We start from the raw sequence: 17,219 nt of genomic DNA on the forward strand, positions 1-17,219 counted from the left end.
TGCCTTTTGAAGAGAAAAACCACCATAGCGGATAGTGTTCTAGGCAGTATGTGAGACTGAAAACCTTGCTTGAGCCACTAAAGCTGATTAGCTCCTGGAGCCAGTCAGCCAAACGAAAGCAACCTAAAACCGAGCGGATCAAATCACTTTAACCACAAAATAAGACAATAAAAATATAACCGACCAAACTAGTCGAATGATACCTAGCTCAACCAAATGGTATCCTCCTTCCCAACGATTAGGTAAACACCGACTAAGGGGTTTCACCTCAAAAGCATGATATTCGTGCCTGCAGGTTATCGTTTTCCATCCCTCAACGTCTCTTCATCGAGCAACATTGTTGTCTTTCAAACGTCTTTCTTATTGTCCACGTTGAAATCTGCAAGCGCTATGGCCATATATGATCTGTCATGGTTTAAGACAACTGGACCAAACTGAGCTAGAATATTTTAAGCGGATTGAATTGCATGTGGTGGAAATTTAAATTCAAGTCAGTATAGTGGAATACGATGTTACAACAGAAGATTCCAGCTGTTTTTGGATTTCCATAATTTGAACAGACTTGATTCCAAAATGGATTGTAAAAAGTTTCGCCCACAGCGTATGGAACGTCACATTGCAACATAATAGTCTACCACTCCGTCTTGGCTTAATTTCATCCGAAATGGATATACCACTGACAGCAAACCAATATCTTGATAATCTGGGGGATAACTCCGCGTCGAAAACGTTGCCAACGGCCAAAATTGTGCCTCTGTTTCACTCCAAGAATGTGGTCAAATCTGGTGCTTGGTGCCACTGACGTTTCACGGTCCCGCGCTTTCTGGCTAGATTATAACGGGTGCTCCCCACAAAAAGCCCATCTTTTCCTACTCCCTAAAATAGCAAAGTGGACTTACTGACAAGTCACCGGATCCACTGGCAGCACTTGTGCGTATGACCTGACGACTTTGTCATCTCGGTTGTCGTCAACACGTATTCAGTGGTTCATAATGTAATGCCCACCAAGAGCAATTTCAGAAGTCTGATTAATTGGTGAAGAGTTCGGAGATAACCTGTTGGAGCCCACATAAAGTCTACTTCATCAAGGCCCTCCGAGCATATCTTTCTATGATGCTCCTCAATTTTTGTAAGGTTATCGATATCTTAAATGGAGCTCTGCCAACCTCGATCAGTCGAATACCAACCTGCTGCTCCTCGATTGAATACCGCATTATTTAGCGGCTCCTCCGTCTGAAGCACAACTTTCGTATACCAGAAAATGTAGGGCATATATCCACGGAAAATCTTTCTGCGCGCCGGGAACTCCTGTGTCGCGAACCACTCGTGCGAATGAATCTGTCCGCTGCAAATGACCAGACCCTATCGCGGTCTGGCGGTCCGCGTACCTCTACGGCTCACTGATATATGCTGTGGAATTTCATTTTGACGCTTGATGTTTCACAGAACAGAGGTCCTACAGGTTGGAGACAGAGCAGGTACAGCGATTAAAAAAAATTGTAATGCTTCAGCCCACTAAATCTCGGTCAAGTCTACGAACATGGTTAATATCTTCTCCACGCTTGGACGCCTCGGTTTAATCCCAACCCGCATACAATCACAAACGACATAACCGAGAATATTATTGTTTCACGTCGAACATTGGATGAGTTTTGCAATCGCCTTACCTCAGTGGCTGCATACGACAGGTTGGGTTGGAGGATGAATGCGAATCTTGAATGATCCCGTGTTGTTCGTGTGTTCAGTGCTCTCTCTTTCGCCTCTTTTGGTTTGATTTCGCTCTGCAGGTTACACCATTCAGATCATGATGGTCAGCCTTAGCCTATACGCTATTGACTCCAGTAAAAACCCCAAGTACGTAGAAAATTGCATTCAAAATATCTAAGAATGCTAATGTGGCTCTGCAGTACGATCACACCACTCTCGTTGGAGCTCATCATCGCAATAGATGGAACTTTGCTGTCTTATGCAGCTAGCTGCATAGGTAATATAAATATGTGGTATGGATCGACAAGCTGCTGAAGCTAGTTTAGGCGTCCTTGGCCTCCGATCTGTGTGCAAACCCATCTAACCTTGTGAGGTTTTTCAGTGATATCAATGGTTAAAGTCAAGGTCGCGTGTATAGTGCAATTTTTATGAACCTGTGATCATATATCGCAATTCGTAAGCGGATTTATATCCATGCTTCGTGCTAGAGATCAAGGTATGAAAGCCCTATTAAATTATAAATTAAGGATTTTCAATTTCAAATTTCAAATTCATTTTTCCCAATTGACGCTGTCTCGATAATTAGGAGAATCTATAATAAACTCAATGCCGTTCAACAAGGAAAGAGATTGCAGGACATTACACTGAATAAAAACATCTGGCAGTACAAAATAATGGCCATTGAAAGCAAACGGCCTTCATTTTCATGCACGATAAGCTGACGATAAAGCCCCAGAAAAAGAAGCATTTTTTGTATTGTCGTATAATATCCACACAAATTCCCCACTATTCTTCTCAACCCGTCATTCCAGGTGTTAGTGGATGACTGTGCCCTATGGGTAGACGATGAAAACCAGGGTTCGTAACCGGAGCAAGAAAACAACCTAAGTAGACTGGTGCATGTATACTGGAGTGGTGATCTCTTAGTAAATGCTGTCAAGTCCGGAACTATATTGATAGGCCGTGTGAGAACAAAACATCCCCTATGGGCGGCTCGTTATTATCTTCGAGCTTTTGCCAATTTTGTGCGTGGCTTGCTGAACCTTTTGCGAAAAAGATTTTTCGGTGAATAGACCTATGAAAAATATTCATGCGCAACAAATATTAATCCACGTCAGTCAACAGAAATTTATCTGAGAAGTACTAAATTTTGTCGCAGGTCAGCAGCCACATTTCTCACCCAAACTGGCGGATCCAAGAGTGTACGTGAGGTAAGTTAGGCCACGGTGATAGAAATGCATGTTTAGGCCAAAAGTCTGGAACAGATGTTGAGGTTCCTCTGTTTCATTGTGTTTTGACTTTCTGGAACTCTTTTGTTTGCAAAGTTGTGGCTGCATCTCAACCTGCGTAACCTAGCACTTCGTTTTTGGATATATTAAGGTGCAAGAAACGAATACCAAGCAAACATTCACTTGCTGAGTATGGTAAAACAAATGCTTACCTAAGAAGCTGGTAACAAATGCTACTGTAAACAAAGCAAAAAACTCGTCAACATCAGAACAAAGTGAGATTGCGTCGTTAAATACCTTACTGACATAAGCTAGGCTTACAAGCTTAGGGGCTTTTTAAAACGGAATTAGCCCAAACACAAAGGTGGGCATCACTTACATGTAGCACAGCCACTTAGGTATGGACAATCAAAAACATAAAATATCAACATTGGCCGGTTAAAAATGCAAAATGCGGAGAATTTTCTGATATGGAGAGAAAGTTATACGGATAGCTCCCTGACGGAAAAAATAGAGAGAAAAGGAAAATTTTGCGGTTTTTTCACAAGGTGTGAACATAGTAATTTACCGAGCTAACACTAGAATAAACTTATTGCGCCTTCCTGCTTGAATGCGTTTTCATCAGCTTTTTAGTGCTTGCAAAACCGAAAGCCAATAGACTCTGCAAACTCAATCGTAATAATTTTCGTTAGAAAAGTTTACAAAGTAGCAAGCGTGTAACACCCAGGTGCTTCACCAAAAACGAACCCAAGCCAGTGGGCGCGGTTGTCGGATGGCTGGATATATTCACTGGATATTCGCTGGACATATTTCACCTATTGAAATTGTGGGCGCTTGTTCCTTGATCCGTACACGTGTAAGAGTAGTAAAATGTTAAAACCTAGGAACTACCCTTGAATCTACATTTTTCAAGAGTTGAATGAGACAACAAATCAGTCTGTGCTTGAAAACAAGGCAAAATGTTTTCAGTTCTTAGTAAAACCCAAATTAATTAGATAAAAATACAAAAGTGCATTATTGCAGGTTGCAGATACCAAATCCAAGAGTTTTATTTCATAAATCGAAAAGGAAACGTTCAGAATCCATTATTTAAACCGCTGGCAGGATAGCTGCAATGTTACTATTGCTCGGTCTTAACTTATGATTTTTCAAAGTACCTTTGCCATAATGATGCCACTTATTAAAAGCAAGACTTCTCTACAAATAATAAAGATGCTGAAGATAAATGTGTGTTCTTACAAAAGCGAACACCTTCCTTTACAAGCTAGGAGAATTTTGAGAAGTTCATTTGAAGTGGTCATGCTTGTCTTGATATGATTTTCAGATAACTCCTCGCAAGTAAGAAAAGCCCCAACAACTTTTCGTACGCAAGGTACGAGGCCATTTTAAGGTAGCAAGCAACTACGAAACACTTGGTGGCTACGGATTGGTTATAGACCTGCAACACCGAGAAGAACAATGGAAGAAAGAATTACTTACAAGGCCCAGCAAGAAATGAGCTTTGTAAAACTGCTGGAGACCGTAAACCGTTGAGCACTGGGGTGTTATTGGGCCTTGGTTAAACACTCGACGGATGAAATCCATTTGTTATATTTTAACAACTTTGGAAAGCAGAAACAAGAGAAAATCTGCTATTCATTGGCAGCCTAACGCTGCGCATGGTAAAAGAAGCCCGAAAAATGAGGGAAAGGTGCAGGCTGAAGGCTGCTGCAGTGAGTTTATAAACTCAATCAGTTAGTAGGTGCCAAAGTTTTAACTCACATTTTAGTAATATGGAAACTAAAGACAGCTCATTTTCTAACAGGATTCGAACCCTTGTGGGATGAAATCGCAGAACCTGGTACAAATTCAGCAGTTCCAAGCTCTAGGAGACATGAAGTCTACCAGGCGCTTAATTTTACGTAAAGCTCGACCTTTTCACCAACCCTAGATGTCGCTTTTACGCTGAGGAGTGTAAGTGTTTGGTTAATACCAAAACATCACAGGCGCAGAGTAAAATCTTAAACAACTGACACTACCAAAGACCACATGGTCACAGTTAAGATGGAACAAACCACTACGTAGGTGTGTCAGCATAGCACTAATGAAGAAATTACCTGGTTTCTATCCTTCAATCAGTGGTAAAAGGCTGAACCCAGAGCTCTTGCATTTACTCTAGCAAATACTCGTCGCATATACCGCGGATGCCTGAAGTAAAGCAGCCATACGCTACGTAAAGATTCAGAAGTCCACCATACTTGATACCGATTATTACAGAAGGCTCAACCGATGGGCACTGGTGGTAGCCTAAGATGATCGCTACCAGTGATGTGCAAAATCTACGTCTACAGATATCTTACTTCAGAGTATGGATGAAATAACGGTTCTCAATATTTTGGACCTGTTCGCCAACCTGGGGCGCCGTGGCCGAAATCACAAGCCGAAGCGCATGTTTCATAGAATGTCAAGGACGCTGATACTGTTACCAACGATGCCAATGAAACTTGTGCCATTTCAGACGTGATTCTGTTTATTGATCACGCAGCCGCAACTACATGGGATTACGACACACACAGTTTTGACTTGTTTTTTCGTGACATGGCTACTTGAAGAGCTAAATAATTTGATTGAAAAAATCAATCTCAAGTGAGGTAACTTTTCCGGTGCGTCTTTGTGGGGAAAAATGAATGGTGGCAGTGGGTTAGCGGTTGCAAGCAGGTCTGTCTGCTAAGTGCCATCTCAGCAAATGACATATGCGGTTCACCACAGTCGAACTGATATATAAATTTTGCAGGCTAGACACAAAAGCAGTTGTTGAAAAGCGGTTACTAACTACTGTTGACAAGAGCCGCCGTTTTGCTTTCGACATTAAAGCAGGTGACTTGATTTCCAGTGTTGACGAGGTTCGGATAACCGAAGAACATTTTGATACTACCGCGTACTGATAATATGTTCCCAATCAACAGGAGTGTACTTGGGTAAAAGGTTAGTCAACTTGCGGAATACACATTTGTTTCTTAGACTTCCTCAAATAAAATGGAAAAAAGCTCACGCGCAAGATGATTTCAATATCTTTATCTTAAAAAAACCATGAAGATGGACTACTTGATTGAGGTAATTTCCAGGTGAAAAACAAGCCGAATAATTAGTATCGGATAGTCAGTGAAGAAGTGCAGGTGCCTAATTGTCGTGAAGTTGCGACAAGTGAGCACATAGCTCATATAACAGTAAATTTGGCTTGATAAGCCCAATAGTTCTTCAGCGCATACCTTTCACCTGTGTATCAAGGTGAACGATAAACTTCTATCACTCTATTCACAGCTCCAAACATCAGCAACTACTAGAAGTTAGCTTTGAATAGGCAAAAAGGCCATGAAAAAATCGCTAACCTATGAGGAAGAAAGTATTTAGATACTTGTCTTTTTTATGTAGCACTCAAATCCTGCCTAGCAGTAAACTTGGGTCAGATTTTACCTCTAAAGTATATACTTAAATGGACAGTTTTCCTTTTACTATTCATGGACAAACGCGTAGGGTTTCTAGGATGTCAACGGGTTTTCTCGTATACAAGAAAGATTTTGTAAGAAAAGGTGGGTATTTTTCTGGAAGATAACCGGCAAGAAAAAACTTGGCATTGATTTATCATGTTGGTTTTCTAGTTTACTTTTTAGTAATATGTACGAAAACATAAAATGTCCTCAATGTTTCCCAGGATGTAGGCGACTAATGGGTAGTTGACCTGCACCGCGGAAAAATCCCCGAAAATAACCAACTTTCCTATTCTGGTGAACGTTTCACTGAATAAGTAATTAGTCTTCGCAATTGCTCATCGGATGTCTGTCAAAAAGTCTATTGAATAAAAATATGGACAGAGTTTCATAGTTTATGTTCTGTTTCTCTTAGTTCACTTGAACTACCTTTCATTTCGGGGAGAATCACTTTTTGACTGACTGCAGCAACGCACTGAGACCAGTGCGAGGGTAGTGAAAATACCCCCCTTCGTGAGAAGTTCTAGTTCTTGACCTAGGTTTAATGAATAACAACCCGATCAGCGGCTTGAAAATTCATGTATTCACAACAGGATTTGTTATGTTTCTTTTATCCTGAACAAGTTGAAATACGGTGACATTTACCGTACGTAGCTTAAAGCTAGTGATAACTGTGGTATGATAGTCAATGAAAAGAAAATGACTCTAAAATTTAGGATGTCTGTTGAAACCTAAGTTTTGGAAAAATTGCATTCATCTTCACAGATGAAGTTTGGCGAAGCAGGAACAAGCGCAGTACCTTTTTATAAATATTATGTTTGGGAAACACGACATAGGTTTGGTTCTTCAAACCATATTTGTGTGAGGATGTTATGCTCAAGCGTGATACTTTAACGGTGTCTTATTGCTTCTAAAAAAGCCCCCTAGCGGGGATAAATACGTCAGGTTGTTTTATTTTTCACTTTAATGGAGACGCGGAAATAGAGTTTGTCCTTTGATGCCATGGTCCCGAGGCACTCGATTCCAGTGAATAGTATAGCATTGCCTTTTGTTCTTGGCTGTCTGCAAAAGGGACTTAGAACTACCATGGTCACTTTACGCAGTCTTACCATCACGGAGCGAGATTAAGATATTCCGTGCATCAACAAAGTGTCTTGGTTTTTCACGTTTTATCGAAGGAACGTAATGTTGTCTGAAAAAATAATGGAGAGTGACGCCATGTCACCGACAAAGGGCTTAGGGACGCAAAGTCTTTGAACACTTCTATGCAATTCTGTGCCCGGCTCATGTGCATTTGTTGGAAAGTTGCTGTTGGTACCTTCTAGACACACTTACAAAATTAGCACTAATACACAAACCACTGCCACGAAAATAACGTTATTTTATTCGCAAACTGCGACAAAATTGGTGCGTCCGTTCGTCAGGTATCAGTGTGCCGTACCTCTCCTGGTTTGGCTCAAATTGTGCAAGCATCCTAAGACATTCGTTTTTAAACTTTTTAACCGCCTTGCTTAATCAGGTCATGTAAAGCCTGTTCTAGATCAACAAATCCTTTACTTCCGGCAATTTTATTTCATTCCAGCTTTCAAATTGCCTCGGGTTGCATTATTTTGACAAAAAGGGAGAAAAGGACGAAACATGTCAACAGAAGACCTGGTGGTTTGTGTCTCTTCTATCGACTTGTTATGCTCCGCACCAAGTCAAACGCACACTTGTTTGACGCATGGATCCTGTTTTCAGGATGAGACACAGTTTTCCAAAATTCTACTCGTAGAAAATGAAAATGCAAATACAGAATTTCTTCCTACGCTGTCTTCACCTCTGCTACCTGTGAAGGAAAATAAAGTTTTACTACCGATTACCAACTTTCAAAAACAGATTAGTGGTTTTAGAAATGTGCAGGTGCCGTGTGCAACAGCGATGCCTCTCCGTGGCTACTCATCGAATGCGAAAACGCAAAAAACGGATTTTGGATTATTAACTGGGAGTGATAAAGGCAAAAGTGACTGGATGGTTTGGAAAACCACGACTATTTCACTGTTTTGTGTCTTTTTTGTGTTCTTCGTTGCGGTGGATTTTTACTATCTCCTCCATCCGGAAATATATGCTTACAATCTCGTGAAATTAAAGCTTGAGTTTCAACACTACAAGAAGGTGTCACGCAACAATGTTGTTTTACTTGAAGCCCCTTGCAGCTCCAAGAAGCTTCATAATATTACGAGGAGAGCTACGACTAACCGCAGTGTTTTCTGGCCAAGTTCTTCTGGGCATATGAAATCCAACGTGTTCTCCTCTTCTGATATTCCTTATTCTGACAAAATAGAACCGAATTACCTACGTCCACCAGAAAGTAAGTTCAGAACTAATTATTAGATATTTTATTAGTTTTACGCTAGTACCAAGACGTTTTGCACTATTTTTGTCGTGGTACTCCGCACAAAAACGGACAGAAACGCATATTTAATGCCATTCTTGCGGACGAATCTGATTGTACACCTGAATACTACGCCTAGTTAGGAACAACTTTAAGTTTCATATACTGAAAAGGGAAAAATTGGGCTCTGTACAATAAAAATAGTTGGTGATCTTTGAGTGCGCTACCCTGACTTTGGGAAATAATAGTGTGAGAACCTCCTCTCATTTTGTTACGGAAAGTTACTGTGGTTTCTTTACATTTGGTAAAAAAGCAATTCACGAGTGGTGCCAAAAGGGAAGCTGAAAAAACTCTAAGTGACTGCAACTTTCAAAAAAGCTTTGAATTCAGACAATATGGAACAGTTTTTAACTTAATTCTAATGTTGACTGACAGATGAGACTTGCTTTTACATTGAAGAAACGTAATGCGAAGTTTACTCAAAAGGGGGTGTGCGAAGGTGGTAAGCAAATAACAGTAGTCGAGATACAAAGCACGCAGAGTATGAGGCGAAATACATGTATCCATCTAGGTGTAATCAGTGCATTCGGCCGTAAGGCGGAATATTTGTGGAACTGCCAGTTAAACATAAACACCCACAGCATCACTGCTACAAGTAGATTCCGGCAATAACAGTTGCACGCATGCACAGTAATGCAAATAATTAGGCCAAGATTTCACTGCAAAGCAATTGTTTTCATTCGAAAAACCTAGTTTTTTATCGGAAGACCACGCTTACCGGAAACAAACTAGATCAGACTGTAGAGCGCCGGCTAGAGATGTCCATCTCTTGTTGGGCGTTTTTAATTTGACCACGTGCGGTATCCCTCTGAATTCAGAATTCTAACTAAAAGCCGCCATTTTTCACCTCGTCGTTTGGAATCACTTGGAATTGCGTGCACACTACTCTTTTATAAACTTAGACCCAGAGATTGCACAGACCCCGCCCTTTTTATTTCTACTGTTATTCGGGTGGAATGGCGCAATCCTAAAAGCGTGTTGAATGTCGTTCTTCAGAATCTCATCAAAAAGCATTGTGGTCAACATTCTATCACCAAAGCCTACTGTGGTTGCACGGTTTACAATTTGTCCCATAACAATGCACGAAAACCCGAGGGTATATGAAATAACGGGAGTGGTAGAATTTATTCTTGTACGTCTTTGTAGAAATTTCTTGTAATCAAGGGCATCATTAAAAATGAATCGTTTTGGCCGCAAGTCTACTTATGTAGACACTTAATTTCTTAATATTTATCCCTTACATAGACATCGTTTATTTACAGTTGTCGCATTCCACTATACCTGATTTTGGTAGAAAGTTTACGTCAAAATCTGGTACCCATTATGCTATGCACACTAGCCTTCCTGGTTAGGGCTCACATGATGCCGACTGCAGATGGTTGAAAATGCTGCAGCAAGTGTCACGTAAACTTTTCAGTGGCGCACGTGCTAAAATTCTAGCCGGAACGTTTACTGTCGCTGTACGCGGGGTCATGCCTGATGGGCTTCTCAAGGGACGCTAGGGATCTCTTATAGCACGCTGTTCCAGCATGATGCTCAGAAGTGTTTGCTTTAACGCTATCTAAAAGTAAAGGTATTTTATTTTGACAGTTTTACATGAAGACAAATTCGGTCTAACTCCCTATTTCCCCCTTTTATTTCCATTGTCCCACTGGTTGCATGGCACTTAAGCAACAGAGTGTGTAACTGGTTTGTTGTTGTAAATAACGATTAAAATTTTAATGCTCTGCACTTTGATCAACCCAAGCTCACAAGCTACAGTGAAAACTTGGTCCTTAGCTGTAATAATGACCTCACACCATAAGTAGTCGGCCTGGTGATTCAACAGGCAAAGTATTGGAAGTCATTCGCCTGACATCACCAGACTTACATACATCTGGTGCCCCAATTTCACACTGCACAAATTACTTTGGATATGCAGCACGCTAACCACGCAAGTGTCATTGAGGTTAAATGGCTTTTCATCACGAAATAAAGGCGTCACTGCTGCAGTAAGGCTTTTGATGAATTAGAGTTGGTCTGTAGATTTTGGTCTTCACTTTCACTGAAGTTCCCAACAGTAGACAGTTTGGCATTTTAATTTGAAATCTTATGCGAACGTTCTGGAACAAACACTTCCACAGAATTCGCAGACGCTAACTCAACTGATGTGTTTCTCAGACTTAGCATGGGCAAACTGTACCGTAATTTACAACAGCTAATACGAGGTAACTCCGTCAAGGCACGAGAGGAACATATGTAGCCTTCAAGCGGTAACTCAGTGGCAACAAACAATTTGAATAGTTAAGACAATAACCCTTCACCGACGTTATGTCCATTCTATCCATTGATGTACATTAATGGGTTAACACCCGCAAATGTCAATAAAATATGCAGTTCAAAGCTGACTTGAAGGTATAAAAATATTGAGCATTGGTTATGATATCATATACGATTGAAGAATTTCAGATTACTCGCAACACTACAACCTCATTGGAAAGTCCCTACGAACCAAACAATTTTAAAACGGGTGCCGAATGTGATAAACCTGGATGAATTTCACGATCAAGCGTTGCGTTTACATGGAATATAGGTCAACCAATTTTCATATATATATATATATATATATATATGAAAATTGGTTGACCTATATTCCATGACGTATCGTATGATGCATGAAAATCATATCACAAGTCGATCGCTCCAACAGAACTCATTTAGCATTTGCGCATGGTATGTTTTGGCAGTTTGGTATTAACGTTGTGGAAGCTCAGCATTCGCTTCTTATTATTTGCATGATGAGGTTGCCATACTCCTGAGTGTTTGGCTCTACTCCTCACTGTCGTTTTAAGTGCCAATATTTTCAGTGAACAAAGCTCACTGTTTTAACAGGAACAGTGACATTAACGGCTTCACCACGTGTCGCAGCTTCTGAGAATGTTTTTGGAGCAAACTATAAATAAAACGATGTTTTTTACGAAAATTTTGCTGTGGGGAAATGACTATGTACTGAAGAGTTTGCTCTGGCGGATTCCAGAAAGCTGACTCAAATGACGTTGAAAAGTGCAGCTTTTGCTTTGGTATTTACAGTGATTGTGTTATTCATTACTGGTTAACTGAGTTTGGCCGGCCAAATATAGAACAAATTCCTCTGCATTTACCCGGTAACGTGCAACAATTGTGTCTGATTTGGTCGTATATTGCTCCACATGGATTGCGAGGATCCCTAGTTGCAATCGCGAACTCGTGCTGCTGGAGTATTGACACGCTCGACGGTTGCCCTTTGTTGGATTACCGACCAAATTAGTGAGGATCTCAAAGTCCTTCCCTACTAAAATTTTGTTGGCAAATGTAGTGTGAGAAGGCAAGACACGGATGTCTGGATAAAAGATATTCGTAATGGAAAGGGTTTACAAGTAAGTCTTCAAGTGGCCATAAGCGGGGATATAGTGCCACCAAGTTTTGACTACTATATTTTGAAGGAGTTAAAAATGGGACAGTGGAAAACCTAGGAAATTTCTTGTTATCGTCGACTTGGCCTATCAAAGTCGATCATGCAGAAATATTTTACGCGTAAAATGTGGGGTTGCACATCACTACCCCATAAAACGGTTTTCATCCGTGAGTGCAGGTGGTTACAGTGGCGTACATTCTCAGAAAATACCGATGAATTTGAACTTAATTTCTTAAGTGGTATTTGAGAAATTGACGAGGAAACTCTTGAACATTTTTTGGACGCATTTATTGAATCCGAAGAAAATTCAATCAAAAGTCCAGCCAACTAAGTGCTAAACAAATCAGGGGTACAGAAAACTATCGTGAGATAAACATATCGTGCACGCTAATCATATTCACTATGTGAGTATTCAAGGTACCCTTGGTGCCTATACTAGGTGAGAATGTAATCTTTGTTGTCAAGATCACAAACATTTAAACCTTTTTTCGATCAAACTACGGTTATTATTAAAGTCCTATTATACAGTCAACAGATAGTAGGACCCGATAGACATGAATGTATTTCATAGTCAGTATTCACCTTCATGTAAAGGCTTCAGGTTTATTAGAGGTTCGTTTAACTGGGAGCTCGTTGTCATTATATTTTTTTACTGAAAGTTTTTTATCCGTCCCAGGCTACCTGTTCGGACTATTTTTAACAAAAAAGTTGAAGCTTAAAAGCAATACAATTCCTACCTGCATGGTTTTGTTCACTAATAATCAGACATATATGCCGATAGTACTTAGCTCTTGCCTAAGTGCAATGCAGTTGAAGCACACCGTCTTTAGATGTCGACATAATTGTGCGTGAAAGATGGTGGTAGCCAGTGGCTATCAGCACTGCATCACATAAAACTCCTCCTTCTATAATTTCCCTAATCTTGTAAGGCGAAGGCTGTCTTACCCTTATTTAGTAACACTTTATTTACTGCATTGTATTCAATGGGTCTTTAAAAGCTTCCATCCATGGAACACACTGACGCCGTGCAAAATAATATATTTTGAACTAATTATTTTCTTTAACCCCGTCGAGCAGAAAACTCAGAAGGAGGCAACTTTTCTAACCAGACAAAAATAAGAATTGGTATTTGAAGCTGCTAAAAAATTAGCTGCCCAAAAATAGTATGGCCACTGTATACAAATTAGGATAGTTGCTCGATTGCGGGCCAACCACGAAAAACGTTTCCAACTGGCATTCGTGACAAAACCATGTGATCCGAAAACGAAGTTCATAAATCTTCATCTCACATGTCATAAGCATCCAATTTTTCAAATGGCACCCTGCCTAAAACCATTTTTCCTGTTGCGTTCGAGATTTTTACCTCAATTCTGAAAGTTAACAGCGTCTTAGTCATTCATTAAACTTAGTATGCTAGATCTCGATTCAAGAATGTCACTTGATTGGCAGGGAACCAAAAATCGAAATCCGAGGAACAAACCAAATCGATAAGACTGGGAGGCAATTCACTGGAAAAAAAATTCACTGACATTATACTATGTCATTTATTTAAACATGTTATTTAATGGTAGGCTGACTTACAATATCAAGGCACCCGAGGAGTCATACGAGATGTCTTTGTTAAGCACCCTAAAATTCCCTTGATCCATCGTGGCAGGATGTAGAGTTTTTATTTACCCTCCCTTGATAGCTGCCAACGCTTATACCAATAAAGATGTAAACTCTGGCATTTCTTCAAGTGAACATCTGTCATGAGGTCAGAAATGCTTTCTTTATAATTTTTGTCTAAAGTAGGTGCAAAACGTCCCATTGATATTTTCCACCTTATAAACCACTATTCATGAAATCCGAGTACTAGCATAGAATTCAAGAAAAAGCCGACAGTGCAAAATGCTCCGTAATTTATATGGAATTTCACTTCTGCAGAGGATAATAGAGTGCCTCGCAAAAATCTTTTAAGAGACCCCGCGGTGCCAGCAGTGAAGCCAACGACATAAAATGCTAGGGCAACAGTGGCGTTAATTTTGTTTGAAATGATGTAGTTGACCACAAGCTACTTTAGAAGGTGAACTCCTGTACATCTTATTGGATTTTCCTTGTTCGGGCTTTAGCTTTGCAACACTTCGATCACGAAAACGTAGCATGGGATGATTACCTGGTATCAAAAGATAGCTCATTTTCGTTTCTCTAACCTGTAGGGCCCACCGGCTTATCAAAGTCTCAATAATTGAAATAAATTGTTTTCTTTTATGCAAAAGCGGTTTGATTGCAGACTGACGTTGAACTAGCATGTTAGTATATTAGAACTACCAGAAGTGGAGAGTGAATAGAGTCCTTCAACAATCGGGCAAGCCTAAGGAACAGTAAAAACGTCAGTGGGTCGTTTGTAGGATTTAAAAGGTCGTCATTTGAGCCGAAAAAACAATGTAGTTTTTGTGCATTAAAATTTTTGGATAATTTATTTATTGCAAGTAATATGGAGAAATTCAATGATAGCAATTCCTAATGGAATTTCATCGACTTTTTACTACTAGCAGTTGTAACACGTTTGTGAACTCAAAAACAAAACATACGATAGTTACAAACCATTTAGGCTCTCTCTAGCATGAAATCACCTAAGATACATCTTAGTTTGAAATAACCAAGAAGTTTCGGAGCTTCATTCCAAATGGTTACTAGAGTGAACCAAGTGTGATAAATTTAGAGCCCTTTAGGGTTTAGGCCTTTGGGTGTGTGTGTACTTTTACTTCAAAAAAGCTTAAACTTTATCCACATTTCACCAAAGTATCAGCTTTGTAGTAGAGGTAAGCGGAGCTCACTGTATGACTTTTGAGCCGTCCAAAAATCCATAGACGAAAAAGTTATTTGTGAAATCTGCCAAATTACTTTTGCCTGTCAGATTATCGACGAAAGTCTCTCGGGGGTTAAAAGATGAAAGCCAAACTTTCTCAACTTGGCTTGGAGTGAAGGTAACATATCTTAGGATGGAGCATCAAAAACTTGTTTAAAAGTGGATCAGATCGGATATGATCTCAGTCTCCTCATTAAATCAGATTTTTCTTGGATTTTTATCCGACGTTTAGGTACCTACGAACACAGGAAAAGAATAAAACAAAATCTGTGATGGCATAAATACTAAGTTGCTTAAAACGACTGACGAACGGTGACCGAATCACGAAACATCAGTAGAACAATCTCAGACCAGCACAGAGGACCTTATTGGGTTTTCAAAAGTGCACAGGTAACACTGTCCAGTTTACCTAAGCGGTTTTCCTCATTATCTAACTGCTTGCAGTTTAAACAGCATGCTTAAGTCGGATGGAAAACGAATGTACCCAGTGTCCTAAAGTGAAATTTGACTATGTCGACTTTAATCAAAACGTTAAAATTAGTGGTATACGGGTTTGTTTTTGAACGCTCCAATCCTTTTTTCAACATACCCGACCTTAAGCGATTGATTTCATCTGCCATTTTATTAGCCAAGCGGTCCAAGGTTATAAAGTCTTACTATTTTGAGATACAGCCAACATACATTCTTTGTTCACCTGTCCAGTTTCTAGGTTAGGAAAGTGAGTAGCAGCTGAATGCCCACCTGGTTCCCCTTGGCTGATATCTTTCTGAGTAAAATTGTACATACCATTTTTGGGCTGCGTGATCCAGCATCTCACATCATAAACGGCGGGTTCAGGTTATTTTGTTAGTTTTTGCTTTGTTGAAACTGCACACGAGCTACTTTGTTCTGTTAACTAGGTCCTTTGAGCATTCCAGTGAAGCCGATGACTGGTTTTCTTTATAGACGAGTATAATAAGCGCTGTCGTGGCCCAGCCATAAAGTAAACTTCTTCATCTTTGTATGCGTATTAAAAAAGAAACCTACTTGCATGTTTGGGAAACAGGGCTCACAACATTTGCATGGATGACACAATCAAAGAAAACCGAGATATGTTCCCTGGACAATGGGAGAAGAAGAACGCCTAGATAAAGTTGTTCTGAGATACCTATCACTAAACGAAGCAGAGGAAGTTTGCCTGTCCAAAATCTGTCTATTGATGTTGAGTTACCTTTTAGGAGCATTGAATCTCCCAAACAGTCTTACGAGACTGAATGTCTCGTTATACAAAGCATTTGGTATCTCGTAGCTTAAGGTTTACTTTGCTAAAAACCGAAACTAGGAGTAAGGTGATAGTTTAGTGTTGCTTTGCAGAGGTGGCGCAGGAAAATATGTGCCTCCGCCCGCTTCAGTCAATGGCTTAGCGTTGATCGTTATGTAATGGGAAGAGTGAACTCAAGCGCATGACAATCGCGATCACGATCGATAGAAAGCACCAACAAAGCCAGGACGAGTCGCTCAGTGTGAATTGTCTAGTGTCACCTATTCGCTCCGTCAAAACGCACTTGCAAAGACGTAAACAACTGATACTAAATAACGTCAATCTCCTTTTGTAAAAAGTAACACCGTTCAAAATCGCGTATGCTACTTTGACCAGTCAGTCACTCGTCTTTGACCAATTTAAAACTAACCGATTCAAATGAAATCGTCTTTTAACAAATACAGTCGACAAGTTTGTATTCTTGCATATCATAATTATTATTATGTTGCACACAAATGTTTGCAGATGACATACGTACCGCAAAATGAAGTAAAAGTCAGTAACACTGGAAGGTACACCGAAATTCCGATCATATTTACGTGTTTAATTAAGTACTATCGCTCTTCTCGAAGAAATTAAAAAATGCATATAGGCTGTCAGCCGGATGTGAACAAAATCCTGCAGACACGTGCTTCATTCTATTTGAGTAGAATTACGAATACAAGACTTGAAAATGGCACTTTCCGTGTCTCAGAATCTGTCTGTTTTGTACCTTTTGGAAAATTTTTTAGGTCATACAGGTCATTTCAGATTTTTGTGCAACAGATTAGATTAACTAAATGAACAACATATTTGTAA

At 40.0% G+C, this 17,219-nt stretch overlaps 1 protein-coding gene across 1 annotated transcript; it reads left to right on the forward strand.

Moving 5' to 3' along the window:
• Positions 1 to 8,041: 8,041 nt before the first annotated feature.
• Positions 8,042 to 12,328, forward strand: T265_08606 (hypothetical protein; the record flags this gene model as incomplete). Its single annotated transcript, XM_009174461.1, has 3 exons — positions 8,042 to 8,753; positions 11,858 to 12,122; positions 12,172 to 12,328. 3 exons carry the CDS (start codon positions 8,042 to 8,044, stop codon positions 12,326 to 12,328), a joined length of 1,134 nt encoding a protein of 377 aa, XP_009172725.1.
• Between the last annotated feature and the right edge of the window lie 4,891 nt (positions 12,329 to 17,219).

The sequence above is a fragment of the Opisthorchis viverrini genome, assembly GCF_000715545.1.
Source record: "Opisthorchis viverrini unplaced genomic scaffold opera_v5_227, whole genome shotgun sequence".
Taxonomy (NCBI): Eukaryota; Metazoa; Platyhelminthes; class Trematoda; order Opisthorchiida; family Opisthorchiidae; genus Opisthorchis; species Opisthorchis viverrini.